General features: G+C 40.4%; 3 protein-coding genes across 11 annotated transcripts in view; 2 read left to right on the top strand and 1 right to left on the bottom strand.

Moving 5' to 3' along the window:
* The window catches only part of LOC115192319 (pre-B-cell leukemia transcription factor 1), a 94,035-nt gene extending 90,306 nt beyond the window's left edge, over positions 1 to 3,729 (top strand). For all 5 annotated transcript variants that reach the window (XM_029750685.1, XM_029750682.1, XM_029750683.1 and 2 more), the window contains one exon: positions 266 to 3,729. Coding sequence is in view for 3 of the 5 variants with exons in the window: in XM_029750682.1 (XP_029606542.1) it covers positions 266 to 358 (93 nt within the window). In the remaining 2 variants the exon portion in view is untranslated. The remainder of the gene's footprint in view (positions 1 to 265) is intronic.
* A 7,110-nt stretch (positions 3,730 to 10,839) lies between these two features.
* Positions 10,840 to 13,548, bottom strand: LOC115192318 (mediator of RNA polymerase II transcription subunit 8). The gene is made up of 7 exons (XM_029750680.1): positions 13,444 to 13,548; positions 13,118 to 13,239; positions 12,643 to 12,787; positions 12,317 to 12,457; positions 11,711 to 11,798; positions 11,304 to 11,540; positions 10,840 to 11,032 (listed from the first exon to the last, which is right to left on the bottom strand). The coding sequence occupies exons 1-7, from the start codon at positions 13,447 to 13,449 to the stop codon at positions 10,965 to 10,967; spliced, it is 807 nt and encodes a 268-aa protein (XP_029606540.1). The 5' UTR covers positions 13,450 to 13,548; the 3' UTR covers positions 10,840 to 10,964.
* Positions 13,549 to 13,751: 203 nt separating this feature from the next.
* Positions 13,752 to 16,164, top strand: part of LOC115192317 (KICSTOR complex protein SZT2) — a 114,161-nt gene continuing 111,748 nt past the window's right edge. For all 5 annotated transcript variants that reach the window (XM_029750676.1, XM_029750677.1, XM_029750678.1 and 2 more), the window contains exons 1-3: positions 13,752 to 13,957; positions 14,603 to 14,728; positions 15,029 to 15,202. In XM_029750676.1, the coding sequence (XP_029606536.1) occupies positions 13,934 to 13,957; positions 14,603 to 14,728; positions 15,029 to 15,202 (324 nt within the window). In that variant the 5' untranslated portion in view covers positions 13,752 to 13,933. The remainder of the gene's footprint in view (positions 13,958 to 14,602; positions 14,729 to 15,028; positions 15,203 to 16,164) is intronic.

Raw genomic sequence — 16,164 nt, 5'->3', positions numbered from 1 at the left:
TAGTGGAATGTTGGTTTTGTTGTTTAGGGGTCGTTCTAGCATTAGTAAAGCTCATACCGTACCTACTACACGTGGCCTCAGGGATTCACAGATACGGCATTCAATACTGCAGATAAGATGATATTATAAACTAATTGAACTGTGTAATGAATATGTACTCTGAAAGAGAAGAGAAAAAAGAAGAAGCAAAGACAGGGATAATTAGTGTCCTATTCCTGGGCTCATACTTCCTCCCTCCATTCTGTCTCTCCTGTCTCTCTCTCAGGCAAACGGAGGCTGGCAGGATGCTACCACCCCCTCATCAGTGACATCACCCACAGAAGGACCCGGAAGTGTTCACTCGGACACGTCCAACTGATCCCTCCACCCTTCTCCTCCACCGCCGTCCAGACAGCCCTAACCTCCACCCTCGATCATCCAGCCAGCTTCCCCCCATCAGGACTGGAGGTGACACACTAGACTCGTCACAGGGCAGGAGACCTCTCTCTACGGGTGGGGACTACAGAATGAAACACCATCACCACTACCAGACAGTTCTTTACAACCAACCATGACACAGTCAGTCAGTCAGTCAGTCAGTCAGCCAGTCAGCCAGTCAGCCAGTAGCCTGAGTAGGGCTCTTTTCTTCCACCTATCTACAACCCCCTCACTGTCTGTTTGTACACTTTTCTTCGCCATATATCCATGTTGCCTCATTGTGTGATCATCTGACTTATAACACAGTAGGCAAACAGTTACAACACGTATATACAGTGTGGCCCGTATCTCGTAGATTTAAATGCTTTTCACACTACCTCTATTCAAAATAACAAGAAAACAACAACAACAACGGGACATCTTCTAAATAAGCTTTGTTTTTTGTTGTTGTAATTACTGGTATTGACAGTAGCTCTCAATCTCCTCTTGTCCTGTCTCAAGGCTTGTTTTTTAGGACAGTTTTGCCTTTGTGACAAGTTTCACCCTATATAATGACTTAATTCACAACATAAAATAAATTCTATTCAAATTGTCCAGTGCCAAAGTTCAACACAGGAGATGAATTTGTATAATATGAATTGTGCTTGTAAATAAAACATCCCTCTGACATTTCATATGAAAAATGGTTCATTACTGTATTTAATTACATTTCATGTTAGTAGAGTATCAACAGGGTGCTTTGAAAAGGAGATTCAACCTTTCCTCCTCATTTTAAGCATTCCGTTTCAGAGCTTCTACATTGGCCAATAAGACATTAAACATGTTTCCTGCTCATACTGAACGCAGCATAGCATGAGTGATAAACAATGCATAAGCAAACATTATGAGAGTAACAGTATGCTCCGGAATAAACGGAAGAGACGGTTTGGAAGGTCAGAAGGGAAGGATCGTGGTGATTCTAGCTACTGGAATTCTAATAAATTGAAATATTGTTTGTAGTGTGTAAACCTGCAGTTTAAAATCTACCCAGAACACTTAATCAATGAGTACATTAGCATCGATTATAATAAGCCAATATGTCTTTAAGCACAGTGACTTACAGTGATTACCCTGGGTAACACTTATATTTGTCAAAGAGAAGAACACAGTACAGAGAACACACATTAATGATAATTGTTCTCTATTCTATACAGTCTTCATATATGGAACATATGGTGTGTATACATACTGTACACATACATACACTACCATTATCACCATCACTGTACATCAGTGTTATCGTAATAGCCAAATACTGCTGGTAACCAAAATTACTTGTTTAAGTGCAAAAAAAGGCATTTTAATGTAGATTTTAATTCTGATTTTGTGGTATAATGTTGTAGTCATTGAAGACACGACTACACATGATGATGAAATATCTCTCAAAATGACCGTCTTTGTTTGGTGTTTTTGGTGCTAGTTAGCTCTTTTATTTCCTATTTCTCAGTAGTATATTTCTGTCCATTTATTATTGTCACCCAGTTTGAATTTCTCCATTCAACCTCATCACTCATATCATTCTGTTTTTACATTTTGGTTAGCAAGGTTGGTCTCTATTCACTCTTATGTTTCCTCATCCTCCTAGCATATGGCGTCAGTCTAAATTACACAAATAAAATTAAAAAAATTGAAATTAGATGTATTAATTTTGTTGTATTTGATTTTAGCTACAGTATTTATTTACACACAAATACACATTGCCTTCTTGGGCATTTCAACATATCCACCATACTATTACGTAGATTCCAAAAAAAGAACTGCAGAAGCTTCAGCTCTATACATTGGGATCAGCTTGACCAACTCAACTCTGTTTGTTTTGTAAAATTGTGTATTAACTGAAGTACTGCACGAACAGCTCATAGGAATGTTCAGGTACTCTTTCTGTACTCAAAACACCAAAATGCAGTCAGAACACGGTAGTGTTTGTTTATAGATATGAAATGGAAAAGACTAACCCTGATGGCACACAGACAGATACAGATGTTTGGATATATTTTTTATGTCCTCACGTTGTGAATAAATACATTTGGCTACTGTTTTACTTTTCTTTTGCTTGGTTACAGGACTTACAGTACGTTATATTTTCTTTTCTTGCTAGCATAATGTGAATTAGCCCAAGAATGCTCTATATATGTAGATGTGCACCTTTATTCTTGTTTTGCATTTTTGGGGGGAATTGGACAGTATCCATTTTAAAACAAAGCAGCTACAGTAAATGTTTGACAGAGACTGACAGACAGTAGGACAGAGTTCCTTTCACATTACGGATATAATCCACTCACTGGTTCACTTTGTCCTTTCTAAAGCATTGACACAAAAGCTTGCTTCTAAAATGGGTACTGTCTTGTTAATTAAAGGTGATGTGAAAAGTTTGTATCAACACTGTCTCGTGACAGTGTTTTTAGCCCAACTAAATCCACGGTAATAGATATACATTATATAGTATTTAAAATCATAACCAACATCTGTATAGATAACCACAGTACCACACAGCTGAATCTACCATAGACTGCATATCACAGAACTTAGCTCTTCTTTCACAAACTACATTTTATATTTGATGTACTTTTTGGAGACGTGGAAGTGTACCATGATGAGTGAAGCAAAATCGTGTTATTTTTTCGATAACTACAAATGGCTTAATTTGCTCCCACATCCGACAGTCCAGTTGATGGACAACACATAGGTATCCTATGAGTGGAGTATGTTTGAGTGGTGTCCTGGCCTTTCGATACAGATTTTAGCCATGTGACAAGCAGAACAATAGCTTTTGTGATGCGTTGCCCGTAAAATAAGTAAAAGTTACTCTACTTTTCACATTGCCTTTCCAGTATCATCATTATTATTGAAAGCTTCATGTAATGATGCTTTTAGTTTTTGGATATAAAAGGGAGAAAAAAAATAACTACAAAAAAGAAAGAAGAAACTGAACAATTTGTAAAACATCAAATGTTTTCTTTGTGGCATGTCTTTTGTTCTTTAATAAAATACCGTACTGCAGTGTTTTTGAATGTTACTTATTTTTTATAAAGATTTCAGAGTGAACTCATGGATCCTTTTCTTGACAGGTTTGACATTTTAAGATCTCTCTGCATATGTAAAAAAAAAAGAAAAAAAACTATAACATTGGAAACCGCAAAACTATTGTCTTTTTAATTCCGATTTAAAACCTGTTTTCTGTGGAGAAAAAAATAGCTAACAAGGTGTAGGTTTTATGGTCTCTTTCTTTGTACTGGTAATGCATATTCCAAATAAATTGTTTCTTTTGTTGCATACTTTTGTATTGTCCTCATTGGTTTTCCTTGTCACACACGTACTATGGAGATTTCCATACATTAAATTAATTTATTCAGCACCGTCCCTTAGCTTTATAACAAAACCAAGTGGTGGGGATGCAGCTGACTGAAAAACAAATCAAGGATTGTGAATTTAAGACATATAAGACTTCAGTAACAGGGTCAGGGTCATAAGTTACTGTAGGACACAAGTTTACACGTCTCAGACTTGTCAGTCCTTCACCTCTAGATAGGATCGCACATCACACTTCAAAAACATGCTTAAGCATTGGGGGCATTTTCTCACTGTTGACATAACGTCAGAGCTGGGGTGAGCTGGAGAGGGTGTGAAGGGGACATTTTCTCAGTTTTCTAAGTGAGTGAAAGCTGTGTGCTTACAGCAAGCAGACAGACGCCCCCGGCCCCCCCTCCCCTCCTACCTCCCACACATAGCAGAGAGGAGGAGGGGGGTGGATAAGGAACTAGGAAAGGTTTCCAAAACGATCAGAGAGCAGCCAAATCACAGAGCGTGACGGAGACTGTGGGAGTGACATATGCAAACATGATCAAATATAATTACATGGGGATGTCTCCTTGTTTCTCTCAAAGGGTTTCTTGTAGGCTCTGTTAGGAGGATGAAAGAGAGGAACTGTTGGATGTGTACTGTATGCTTTAATATATTCACCATGGCTTTACAAACCAAAAATGTATTGTGAGTTTAATTACTGTACGTTGCTCTCTTGAAAAGGCATAAATCCCATACTGAGTAGAAAATCAGTTGCACTTACTATTCAAGTGCTTTAAATGTCAGCAAAACAACCTGGTTAATGAGTTTCACCTGTACCTTGCTGCCCATTCAAACACTTGTTGTGAATTCACTGTACTGTAAGCTATCCTACTGAATGCACAGAGCAACTGGGGATGCACAGCACTCTACACAGTGTATGTAGCAATATAATATATTCTGTGGTAATGGGTTATATTTTTCTTATAAATATGCAATAAGCATAATCCCTTTAACATGCTTTGGTTTTTAGGTGGTATTTAGTACGTCAATATTGATCTACAAGGGGAAGCCGCTTGTTCTATGTCTTGAAGTTGGGCAAATTAAAGGGACATATATTTTAAAAAGCTCTAGCATTTCTCTAGTTCTAGCAATACATACTCCTTTTCCAGCTGCACTTCATGAATAAATTACTTCTCAAACATAAATTGTTTTTGCCATATTGGCTGTTTTAGAAGCGTCTTTTTGAAAGGTCAGCAGCCAAGGGACCGGTGTCTGAGAAACAAATTAAGTTAGGAAGAAGACCGATGCCAACCAAAGTGGTGGTGTTTATTGCTGGCCACTATTTGTAGTCCCTCACAATCCATATTTTTCATTTGTGCTTGATTTTGTGTTTGTTTTCTGCTATAGTATCCAATAACACACATTTGTTGAGCATAAACTGTTTCAGTGCTAATACATAGCTTATGTCATATCTATACATTCAACCTAATGCATGTTGCACACAAATCCCTTGCCAATGCCCACACTGTATCAATGGCAACACAATGCACAATGTACACCCCCCATATCAAGTTTAGTGTTATTCACAGTGTGTGTAAAGAAAACCAATGCCTGCCAGCACAATACACATACACTGTAGGAATACAATAACCATCATACACCGTATGAAGGGCTGCAATGCAAGCCTGAGGGAATGGCTATGGAAGCAGAGACGTGGCAGGGTCTGAGGGGCTGTGTGGTCTGATTGCAGGGGCTGAAGGGTTGTGGTCCTGGGGGGCAGGAGATTATGGAGGTCCCTCATTCCCTCATTCGAGGAGATCGCTAAGGGAAGGACCTCTCTCTGGGTCCTACTGGGCAGGGAATGATGATGGGCAGTTGGAGATGGAGGATCGACACATCATGGTGAGCGAGATACTGCAGTCTCGACTGAGGGAGGGTTGGGGTCAATGCCATTTTAATTCAGGAAGTAAAGTGAAATTCAAATGTTTACCTCTTGAATAGACTGGACTGAAATGGATGGAACTCTGGTCTAAGTATGTGTCTATTTGTATTGGTTTTCAGTTTGGCAAAGGCACTTGAGCAAAATGTTGTTGGAAGGAATGCTTGCGTCTCTTCTTACCTTTGCATTGCCACCCACAGATCTGTAATGAATTCTTCTGATCCTCCGGTGCTGGAAGTTTCATAAAGGAGACATGTTCGAAACGATTTTACAAATCAGTGTGTCATCATGGTCTTTCATGTCTTAAACCGTGTAATAATTTTACATTTGGGAGATATGGTCCATTTTCTAGTGTGGGAGTTTGATGTTGTAGGCTATAATGTTGCTTTATAACGTTAGCCTAAAGCTTTCTTAATGAGCCAGATATGGAAAAAATGTAGAGCCTATATTTCCCTTGAAAACTGTGCCCAAAGACATTCTTTCAAGAGAATTCAAAGCCAAAGACAACCCATCTTGGAATATAAATCCAAAACAAACTGAGAAATGCTAAACATTATCCTCTCTATATGATCAGGGACATATATATACTGGTATTACAATCACCTTGCATTCAAAGCCAGAACCACGACTATCTTGCTGGGCTACATACAGTGCCTTGCAAAAGTATTCACCCCCTTGGCATTTTTCCTAATTTGTTGCATTACAACCTGTAATTTAAATTGATTTTATTTGGATTTCATGCAATGGACATACACAAAATAGTCCAAATTGGTGAAGTGAAATGAAAAAAATGACTTGTTTAAAAAAAATAAAAAAATAAAAAAACAGAAAAGAGGTGCGTGCATATGTATTCACCCCCTTTGCTACGAAGCCTCCAAATAAGACCTGGTGCAACTAATTACCTTCAGAAGTCACATAATTAGTTGAATAAAGTCCACCTGTGTGCAATCTAAGTGTCACATGATCTGTTACATGAGCTCAGTATATATACCCCTGTCCTGAAAGGCCCCAGAGTCTGCAACACCACTAAGCAAGGGGCATCACCAAGAATGCGGCACCTTGAACACCAAGGAGCTCTCGAAACAGGTCAGGGACAAAGTTGTGGAGAAGTACTGATCAGGGTTGAGTTAAAAAAATATCTGAAACTTTGAACATCCCACGGAGCACCATTCAATCCATTACTAAAAAATGGAAAGAATATGGCACCACAACAAACCTGCCAATAGAGGGCCGCCCACCAAAACTCATGGACTAGGCAAGGAAGGCATTAATCAGAGAGGCAAGAAAGAGACCAAAGATAACCCTGAAGGAGCTGCAAAGCTCCACAGCAAAGATTGGAGTATCTGTCCATAGGACCACTTTAAGCCTTACATTCCGCAGAGCTTGGCTTTACGGAAGAGTGGCCAGAAAAAAAGCCAGTGCTTAAAGAAAAAAATAAGCAAACACATTTGGTGTTTGCCAAAAGGCATGTGGGAGACTTCCCAAATATATGGAAGAAGGTACTCTGGTCATATGAGACTAAAATTGAGCTTTTTGGCCATCAAGGAAAATGCTGTGTCTGGCATAAACCCAACACCTCTCATCACCCCCGAGAACACCATCCCCACAGTGAAGCACGGTGGTGGCAGCATCATGCTGTGGGCATGTTTTTCATCAGCAGGGACTGGGAAACTGGTCAGAATTGAAGGAATGATGGATGGCACTAAATACAGGGAAATTCTTGAGGGAAACCTGTTTCAGTCTTCCAGAGATTTGAGACTGGGACGGAGGTTCACCTTCCAGCAGGACAATGACCCTAAGCATACTGCTAAAGCAACACTCGAGTGGTTTAAGGGGAAACGTTTAAATGTCTTGGAATGGCCTAGTCAAAGCCCAGACCTCAATCCAATTGAGAATCTGTGGTATGACTTAAAGATTGCTGTACACCAGCCGAACCCATCCAACTTGAAGGAGCTTGAGCAGTTTTTGCCTTGAAGAATGGGCAAAAATCCCAGTGGCTGGATGTGCCAATCTTATAGAGCCATACCGCAAGAGACTTGCAGCTGTAATTGCTGCAAAAGGTGGCTCTACAAAGTATTGACTTTAGGGGGATGAAAGGTTTTCTGTTTTTTTTGTCTTATTTCTTGTTTGTTTCACAAGAAAAAATATTTAGCATCTTCAAAGTAGTAGGCATGTTGTGTAAATCAAATGACACAAACCTCCCAAAATACATTTTAATTCCAGGTTGTAAGGCAACAAAAATGCCTTCGTATCTACACAGCTGTTTCCGGGGGAAACTGGGATTTTTAGAGAGGAACTTGGGTGGGTAGGAAGCTGTCACATTGAGTTTCCCTGCCGTCCCAAGTATCATACCACAGAATGTCTCCTACCCCTCATTGAGTTTGTAGGAGAGATGCTCTATTTGTGTCTGTATGTATTTATGCACAAAACTCAGGGAGAAGAAATATGTAATTATCACCTAAGTAAAATATGTAAGTGTCATGATAATTGTCAGAGAAAAGGCAACACGAACTCTAAAATATCTCTATCAGAGAGTGTACATCTGGACCATGAACTTGCACCCTAAAGACTGAAGGAGTTACTGTAGGTTGTAGAACGTTGCCCAATTCTGTTGTGAAACACCGCTGACCCCTTATGGTCAGTTAGGGCAGACTAATCCAAAGGGATACGGCCTGACTGATTTACATAAGCTCTACAGTACTAGAGAGAACAGGCTACTGTTAAGTGGCATTCAGTGATGTCCTGAAGCTCATTGTATCCTAGAAAAGGTAAAACACAAACAGAAATGCCAGATCTCACCTTATTATTTTAGATAAGAATCAAGCTGTAAAACGTGTTCTGATGATGAATCTGAATCACATGGAGTATGTGAATGAGAGGAAACATAAGACAATTATGAATCCCCAAACAATTAATAGGAGAATGATAAGAACAATGCAGCCTCTCTCTAAATTCACCACAAGACCAGTTCACTGCTTATTTATCAAATGAAGGCACTTCTGGTACACCTTGCAATTCGTCTCGTGACAAATTTTCTGTACACATTAACAAAATATTTAGTAGGACAATTAATCTATTCACATAATATTATCTTCCAGTAAGTGCTAATTGAATGTGAGTAGAGGTCAGCCCAACCCCCAACCTGCTTCAATATCACAATGTTTCCCAAGGATTTAAAAAAAAGATAAAGAAAAGAAAGTGCAACATATAGTGCCTTCAGAAAGTATTCATACCTTTGTCAAGTTGGTTGTTGTACAATGCTATAAAGCCATTCTTAAGTCATGCCATAGATTTTCAAGCTGATTTAACTCAAAACGGTAACTAGGCCACTCAGGAACATTCAACGTCGCCTTGGTAAGCAACTTCAGTGTATATTTGGCCTTCTGTTTTGGGTTATTGTCCTGTTGAAAAGTGAATTTGTCTCCCAGTGTCTGTAGGAAAGCAGACTGAACCATGTTTTCCTCGAGGATTTTGCATGTGCTGAGCTTTATTCAGGTACGTTTTTACCCTAAAAGACTCCCTAGTCCTTGCCAATGACAGGCATACCCATAGTCATCATTGGCCTCATGGTGAAATCCCTGAGTGGTTTCCTTCCACTCCAGCAACTGAGTTAGGAAGGCTGCCTGCATATTTGTAGTGACTGGATGTATTGATACACCGCCCAAAGTGTAATTAATAATTTCACCATGCTCAAAGGGATCTACCAATAGGTGCACTTCTTTTCAAGGCATTGCAAAACCTCACTGTTCTTTGTGGTTGCATCTGTGTTTGAAATTCACTGCTTGACTGAGGGACCTTACAGATAATTGTATGTGTAGGGCACAGAGACGAGGTAGTTATTCAAAACTCATGTTAAACACGATTGTTGCACACAGAGAGTCCATGCAACATATGTGACTTGTTAATCACATTTTTTTACTCATTAACTTATGTAAGCTTGCCATAACAAAGGGGTTGAATATTTATAGACTCAAGACATTTCAGCTTTTCATTTTTATTCATTTGTAAACATTTCTAAAAACATAATTCCACTTTGAGATTATGGGGTATTGTGTGTAGGCCAGTGACACATTTCAATTTAATCAATTTTAAACTCAAGCTGTAACACAAATTCTGGGAAAAAGTCAAGGGGTGTGAATAGTTTCTGAAGGCACTGTATGTCATTTTACAAGGGCCTCAAGTCAACCGGAAACATTTTCTTTATTGAATCAAGAGTTGCAGCCCTAATTTTCCTTAATATATAGAGGAAGCTGCAGTAGCAAAATAAGCCTGTTCGGAGGTCTTTCTCAGAGGTAGGTCAATAGGACATAGCCAGTAGAATGTCCATCTGCCTATGAAGTCTATTGTTTTTAAGACATCTATAGACAGTCTGAACCTGTGCATCTTCTCATACCAGACGCTCCTCTCATACCAGGGCATGGAGGCTGACACAGCGAGACGGCGGCCCAGCTGAGGACAGAAGGCGTATGTGTGTGTATGTATGTAGGTCACCCAGCGACCTGTGTCGTATCTGGTGACAGCCACAGCGGTCATTGTGCCTGTGCCGTGGTGTCGCCCGCCCAGCAGGAGGTGGGATAGGGATTAGAGTGGACAGACCACGGTGGGGCACAGAGGCCTCCCCCACACGTCAGCGTCAACTTTCTCATCTCCTCCCTTAACGACTTTGACGTTATCAGGCCAGGCAGTGCAATGTCCAGCTGCATTACTCTCACCGGTACTACATTATTCATAATGGCCACAACGTAGGCAGAGTGTAGGGAGGGATAGGAAGCGGTGTGAGGGTTCAAAAGACTGGACAGACATGGTGAAGCAGTTCAAATATAAGGTCTGAAATATAATGCCTGTTCTCTGACTGACACTAAACTCCACACTTGTGTTATACATTTTGAAAGACATAGCTCAACATGTCTGTGATAACACATTTTCTTTGAGTAATAAATGAACATACTGTGGGTTATCTGGATAAAGGTAAATCGGAAAATAAAGCTCTAATATTCCCTTTATTCAATATTAATATCAAATCTCATTTAGATTCTCCTGCAACAATTACCAAGTTCTCAAAATGTCTTGTCCCTCAGATATAAATGGGAAGACCGTGCCATCTAGTGTTCACAAATTGAAGCACATATATCCGTTTCACCACATTCACCAACACTGTATGATGCCTTCTTTTCAAATGGATTTATTTAATAAAAAGATAACACAGCATATATCAATATGAATATTTTAATTGCTTTACGTCACTCTCTCAGCATCCTGAATACTAGTATGGGATAAAGAGAGAATCTTATCGGTTGTAAGGATGCATTGAGGAGGCAGCCTTGATGTTCGTCTTGATGTTGCTTGGCATTTTCCCTGAAAATCAAAATATATAATAATAATAATAATAAAAAGGTCAGTTACAGAGCAGTCCTTTGATCAATGCCATTAGGGCCGGGTCCCCAGATACACGTTAAGCCAAGTTCTCTATTCAGTTATTTTTAGACCAGGAATAGGTATAATCTGTGTCTGAGCAACCAACTGCCTTTATTATACAAGTCTATAGAACCTTGATATAGGGCCTTCAAATGAATACAAGACTTCAAAGTATAGCAAAGCCAGATGATGATATTCAGGCGCCTCATACCTGGCTGTCCCTGTTGCAGAGGAGCACCAGGCCCCATGCCTTGCTGTTGGCCTGAACCCCCACCAATGGTAACTTGCTGTAAGGTGGGACCTCCACTCATCATGGGTCCTTGTCCTGGGTGACCAGGGGCAATGGGCCCAGGGGGCCTGCACTTCGAAAGCCCCTTGCCAAAGCCCACCGCTGCCACCAGTGCATTGGTGTCAGCGGTGTTAAATGATGGTTTGTTCTGCCGTATAGCTGAAACAGAGAGTAGAGTGCATAAATATCAACTCCATAACATGGATCTTAGGTTAGACAGTGTGTACATTGAGTACATAAGCATCAATAGCAACTCCATAACGCAGTTCTTAGGTTAGCTTGTTTAAATGTTCAGGTAAAAAAAAGTTATCTTGGTTCAATCAGTGTACCTGCACTTTCTGCATCCCTATCATCGCGAGGATTGTTCAGTTTCTCCAGTAGATTTGAGCAAAGCTTATTCAGTGTCTGGATTTGTTTCTGTTGTGGGAAAAACAAGGGATTATTTTGTTACTCATTGCTTCCAAATACAGTTGTGGGATAAAAAGACTACAATGTGCATTACATGGCAAGCACCATTTTACTTAGAATTGTGTCTTCCCACCACGGTCATGTTCATTATGTAATAAATGTATTGTACTGTAAGCTCACTCCACTGCTTGAAATGTATCCACTTGCTTCGCCAAATTGGTACCTTTTCAGTGGCACAATTGGCTAACGGCGTTGTCAAGTGGGCAGATGACTCAGGTATGAGCTGTTGTACGGCACTGTACCGAGACCAGGAGGAAGTGAAGCTACTAAGCAAGCATATTGAGGTCCATCACACTTGCTTGAAGCGGCCTCAATATTTTCTTGTCGTATTGTCCTTTCCAACAAATGGTGGATGTACAACTTCACTCAGTAGTATGAAAAGGATACAGGTTGCCTTATGTGAACCAGGGACCTACTCTCCTCACACAGCTGCCATAAAGAACTTGTATGTTTAGATGTCTGTTTACCTGTGCCACCTCAGGTCCTATCCGGGCAGCTTCTGCACTCAGCTGTTTCTCCTGCTCCTCCACCTCAGGATCAGGCTTGGTGCGCAGGTGATCTGGCACAATCTCATGGCTGAACACAGGCACACGCTGCTCTGTCAGTTTCTGGAGAGTGGGCGCAGTGTGTATGGATGTAAGCAAAGACTAGGGTAACAGTATCTGTAAAGCCATCCTCCTTTAGCCTGGTTCAACCAGAATCAAAGCTATTCTCACCATTGTTTCACTTGGTGAGCACAGTATTTACGTCTGGTTTAACCAGGCTAATCCATATCCACAGAAAATATACTCACAGCTAGCTCCTCATCCCTGTCTGGAGACAGCAGAAGGGGGATGATGACCTGCTGACGGAAAGATGGCGTCTTCTCATTCCTCAACAGTTTATTGATGGTATTCAACTGACCGGACAGGAGGGCAAAGTTGTCCAACACTGAGGGCCTATTGTCCAAGATGTTCAATAACAGAGACACAACAACTTAATGAATTAGCTAGTAGAGTATATTCATTTTCAGACAATCATATGTATTTATCCAAATGGGCTCGTTAGCTAGCCAAGTCTTACATATTGGTTTACGTGCTGTTTTTCTAAAAGCAACACTAGGACCTTAGTTCGCTTTCTCCAAACTCCACGCCACGCTGTGGTAATTTGTTTGAATGAGAACCCAATGGCTGTACGGGCTTGGGTTCTCGAGAGTTGGCTAACTAACTCATAATTTCAAAGTGTTGCATGCGCAATGCTGTCTAAAGTTAGCTCGCCACTTCAGTTACCATGTCAGTCGTTCATACTCGTTTTCCAACTTGTAGATGAAACTGTGAAGAGCGTTTTTGAGATGAGCCACGCGGGAAATAAGGGATTCCACGGATGCTTCCAGCAGTTTTTCTTCCCGTTGCTTGATATAAACAATTAAAAAGACATTTGATTAGCTAACCAACGTTAGCTTTTTAGTTAGTTAGCTAAAGTAGCAGAGTGACTTGGGGTAATGTGAGCTGAATCAAACGAAATATTTAACCTGCGATGGTGATTTTTATTCAATGATTTAATTTCAAACAACTGACTGCTTAGGAATGTAAAATTTGTAGAAAACGCACTTTACCTGCATTTTTATACGCCTCTCTTTATGGTCACTGGCTAGCTAGCAAAAAAAAATTCTTAACCGGAAGTAAACAATGAGCGCAACAGTGCGCATGCCCCGTTGAGAATCATTTGCAGTATGTTCCACACCTTTACACTGAAATCGCAACATAATCGTGTCTTTGAGTCATCATGCCGTGAAATATTCAATAATATATGCTATATCGCTTATCTGCACGCATTATTTTCATATAGGAATCAAAATAAAATAGAACTACAAAACCGTCTAAGTTTTTTGTTGTTATTGCGTTGTCTAAGCCTAGCTGTGTTATTCCGGCGGAAAGACTTGGACTTGAGCATCCAGGTCACGTGCTTCTTTACCAAATAAACAAAATACAACGATAGCAAGCAATCGTGCATGAAAAATAACTAAACAAGTCGTTATATGTCAGCCAGGGCCTGAAAATATCCTCGGAGCTTTCACAGAACCTGCTAGTTATGCCATACAAGGCATGGCAGAGAGACAGGACAATGAGGTAATTTACTGAGGTTCATGTTTTTGTAGCCCTGACCTGTTACTAGCGCTAGCTTGTTATGCTAGCTATAGCTAACTTCTCAAAGTAAAACAGGTAGCAGAGCAACGCTAACTTTAGTTGGCGTGTTGCAAAGCGCTCGCGCCTGAACTGAGCATACCAAAGATACTGTAACGTTACATATGCTGTAAAATACAGGGACAATTACAGTAGCTTGAGAGGCCATATTTAGCTATAGCCAAGTTGTTTTGCCAGTGTCATGCCGTGCATCCCATGAGTTAAATTGGGATCAGATTGCTGCTCATTAAGCTTTGCAATGTTGTCACACAGCGTAATGGCATATGATACTATTTGGAAAACCTTACACCCAGAATATGCTAAATTTTTAATGTTGTCAATGTATTGTGTTAAAGCCTTGCTTACTGACATAAATAAAGTGTATCTTCTTGCTAAGACAATATTGAACAAAAGGTACAGTGTCAGGATAGTCCTTCCTTTGCAGATGCAGTCTGCGACATCTGTACCCATTAGAAAAGTTCATCAAGATGTCAAACTTCACCAAGATATTTGCAGAAACATGCATGGGCGATCAGGCTCTGTCATTATTTTCAGGAGAATACTATATGTTTGAATATTCTCTTTCTTCAGGTGGAGGAGGCAGACCAGGTGTACCTGCTGATGAAGGAGGAGTACCGTATCTCACGGAATGTACGTCTGGCCTGGTTCCTGGGCAAGCTCAACCAGGTCATCTGGCCAGCCCAAAAGTCTGAACTGGTGGGTTAATTAGCTCTACTGGAGGAGATGTAGCCTGCTCCTAGATCTGTTGTGCTGTCTCGTCAATGACAACGACCATAGGGGTCGGCAAAACAGCATAAATAGATCTGGGACCAGCCGAGAGGAGATGGTTCAGTCACTTTTATTATGATGTACTGATGTTCCCGCATGGTCCATATATACTGAATTGATGTGTCACTTCAAGTTGCTTTGGATGAAACTTAGCGTCTGCTAAATGACCATATTTCCGTTGGGTTGTTGTTGTCGATGATGATTGTTGTGGTTCCACTTACTCTGCAGCTGAACTCTGAGAATGAGCTAGACCTGCTCAGTATCTTGCCGAAGGGATGGCAGCCAGACTTTTCCCCCGCCAACATACCCTACCTGCTGGTACCTGCCACTCGGGTCACCTTCCTGGCCCGCAGGTACCGCTTCATCATCGAGCTGGACCTCAGCCCCTCCACTGGGATCGTGGTGAGTAAAGAGTCTTCTTCAACAAGTTACAAACTAGGCTACTAAACACAATCTAGGCTACTTGGGTTAAAACAGATACCTAATGGAGCTAATGGAGCACGTTTTCCATTAGCTGGCAATTGCTGGCTTTTGCACCAAACCCCACCCCCCCCCCCCAAAAAAATGAAAAGCAGATTTATAAAACTGTTGTTGGTCAAAATGACCAGGAGAAAAAAAATCCCATTGTAGAATAATACTTTTTATTCATAGATGGATATACCAGTTGATGGAAATACATCAATACCGTCATGACGGAAATACCGTCATGCTTATCTGTCTGGGTTATTTTGCATAATATAGTGGAATTAAATTGCTGTGTGTGTATTTTCGTTAATCATCATGTAAATGTAATCATGTAGCCTATCTTAATTATCCAACACAACTATCACGAACACACAACATACAGAGCCTATTTTGAGCGGGATTTCTCCTGCAGCTCCTCAGCTGGCTTTTGTAAGCCCATTCATTGCGCAACAATTCTAAATGAAATTGTGTGTTAAAATCTGTTTGTGCACTATTTAAAAAGAGCTTGGCCTACTATTTTTAGCCTAATTGAAGCGCGCCTCACATTCAAGTGCAGGCAGCAGACTTTCAGCGCGTCACCACCACTTTACAATATGAGCTGGAGGCAGTATGCATTTTGAAAACATAGACCTACTTAATTGTTTGAAACCTGAATGTTTTACATCATATTATGAGGCATGTCTTACCTTGCTTCAAAGTAGCCTATAGACAAATCCAACCATGGAAACGTGGAGGCAATTATTTTATAAAGACTTCATAGGTGCGTGAGTTTCAAGTTTGTGGTAGCTTACAATTTATCCAACCATTTGTACCTATCTGTGTGCCAGTTATGATTTTCATATGTGCATTTCCATGGAAGAGTTTAATTTTAATAATAACATTTCTGTTTCTTAAAATCA

The sequence above is a fragment of the Salmo trutta genome, chromosome 4 (genome assembly GCF_901001165.1).
Source record: "Salmo trutta chromosome 4, fSalTru1.1, whole genome shotgun sequence".
Lineage (NCBI taxonomy): Eukaryota > Metazoa > Chordata > Actinopteri > Salmoniformes > Salmonidae > Salmo > Salmo trutta.
Note: the sequence above shows the minus strand (reverse complement) of the source record. Positions and strands in the feature narration are given on the sequence as shown.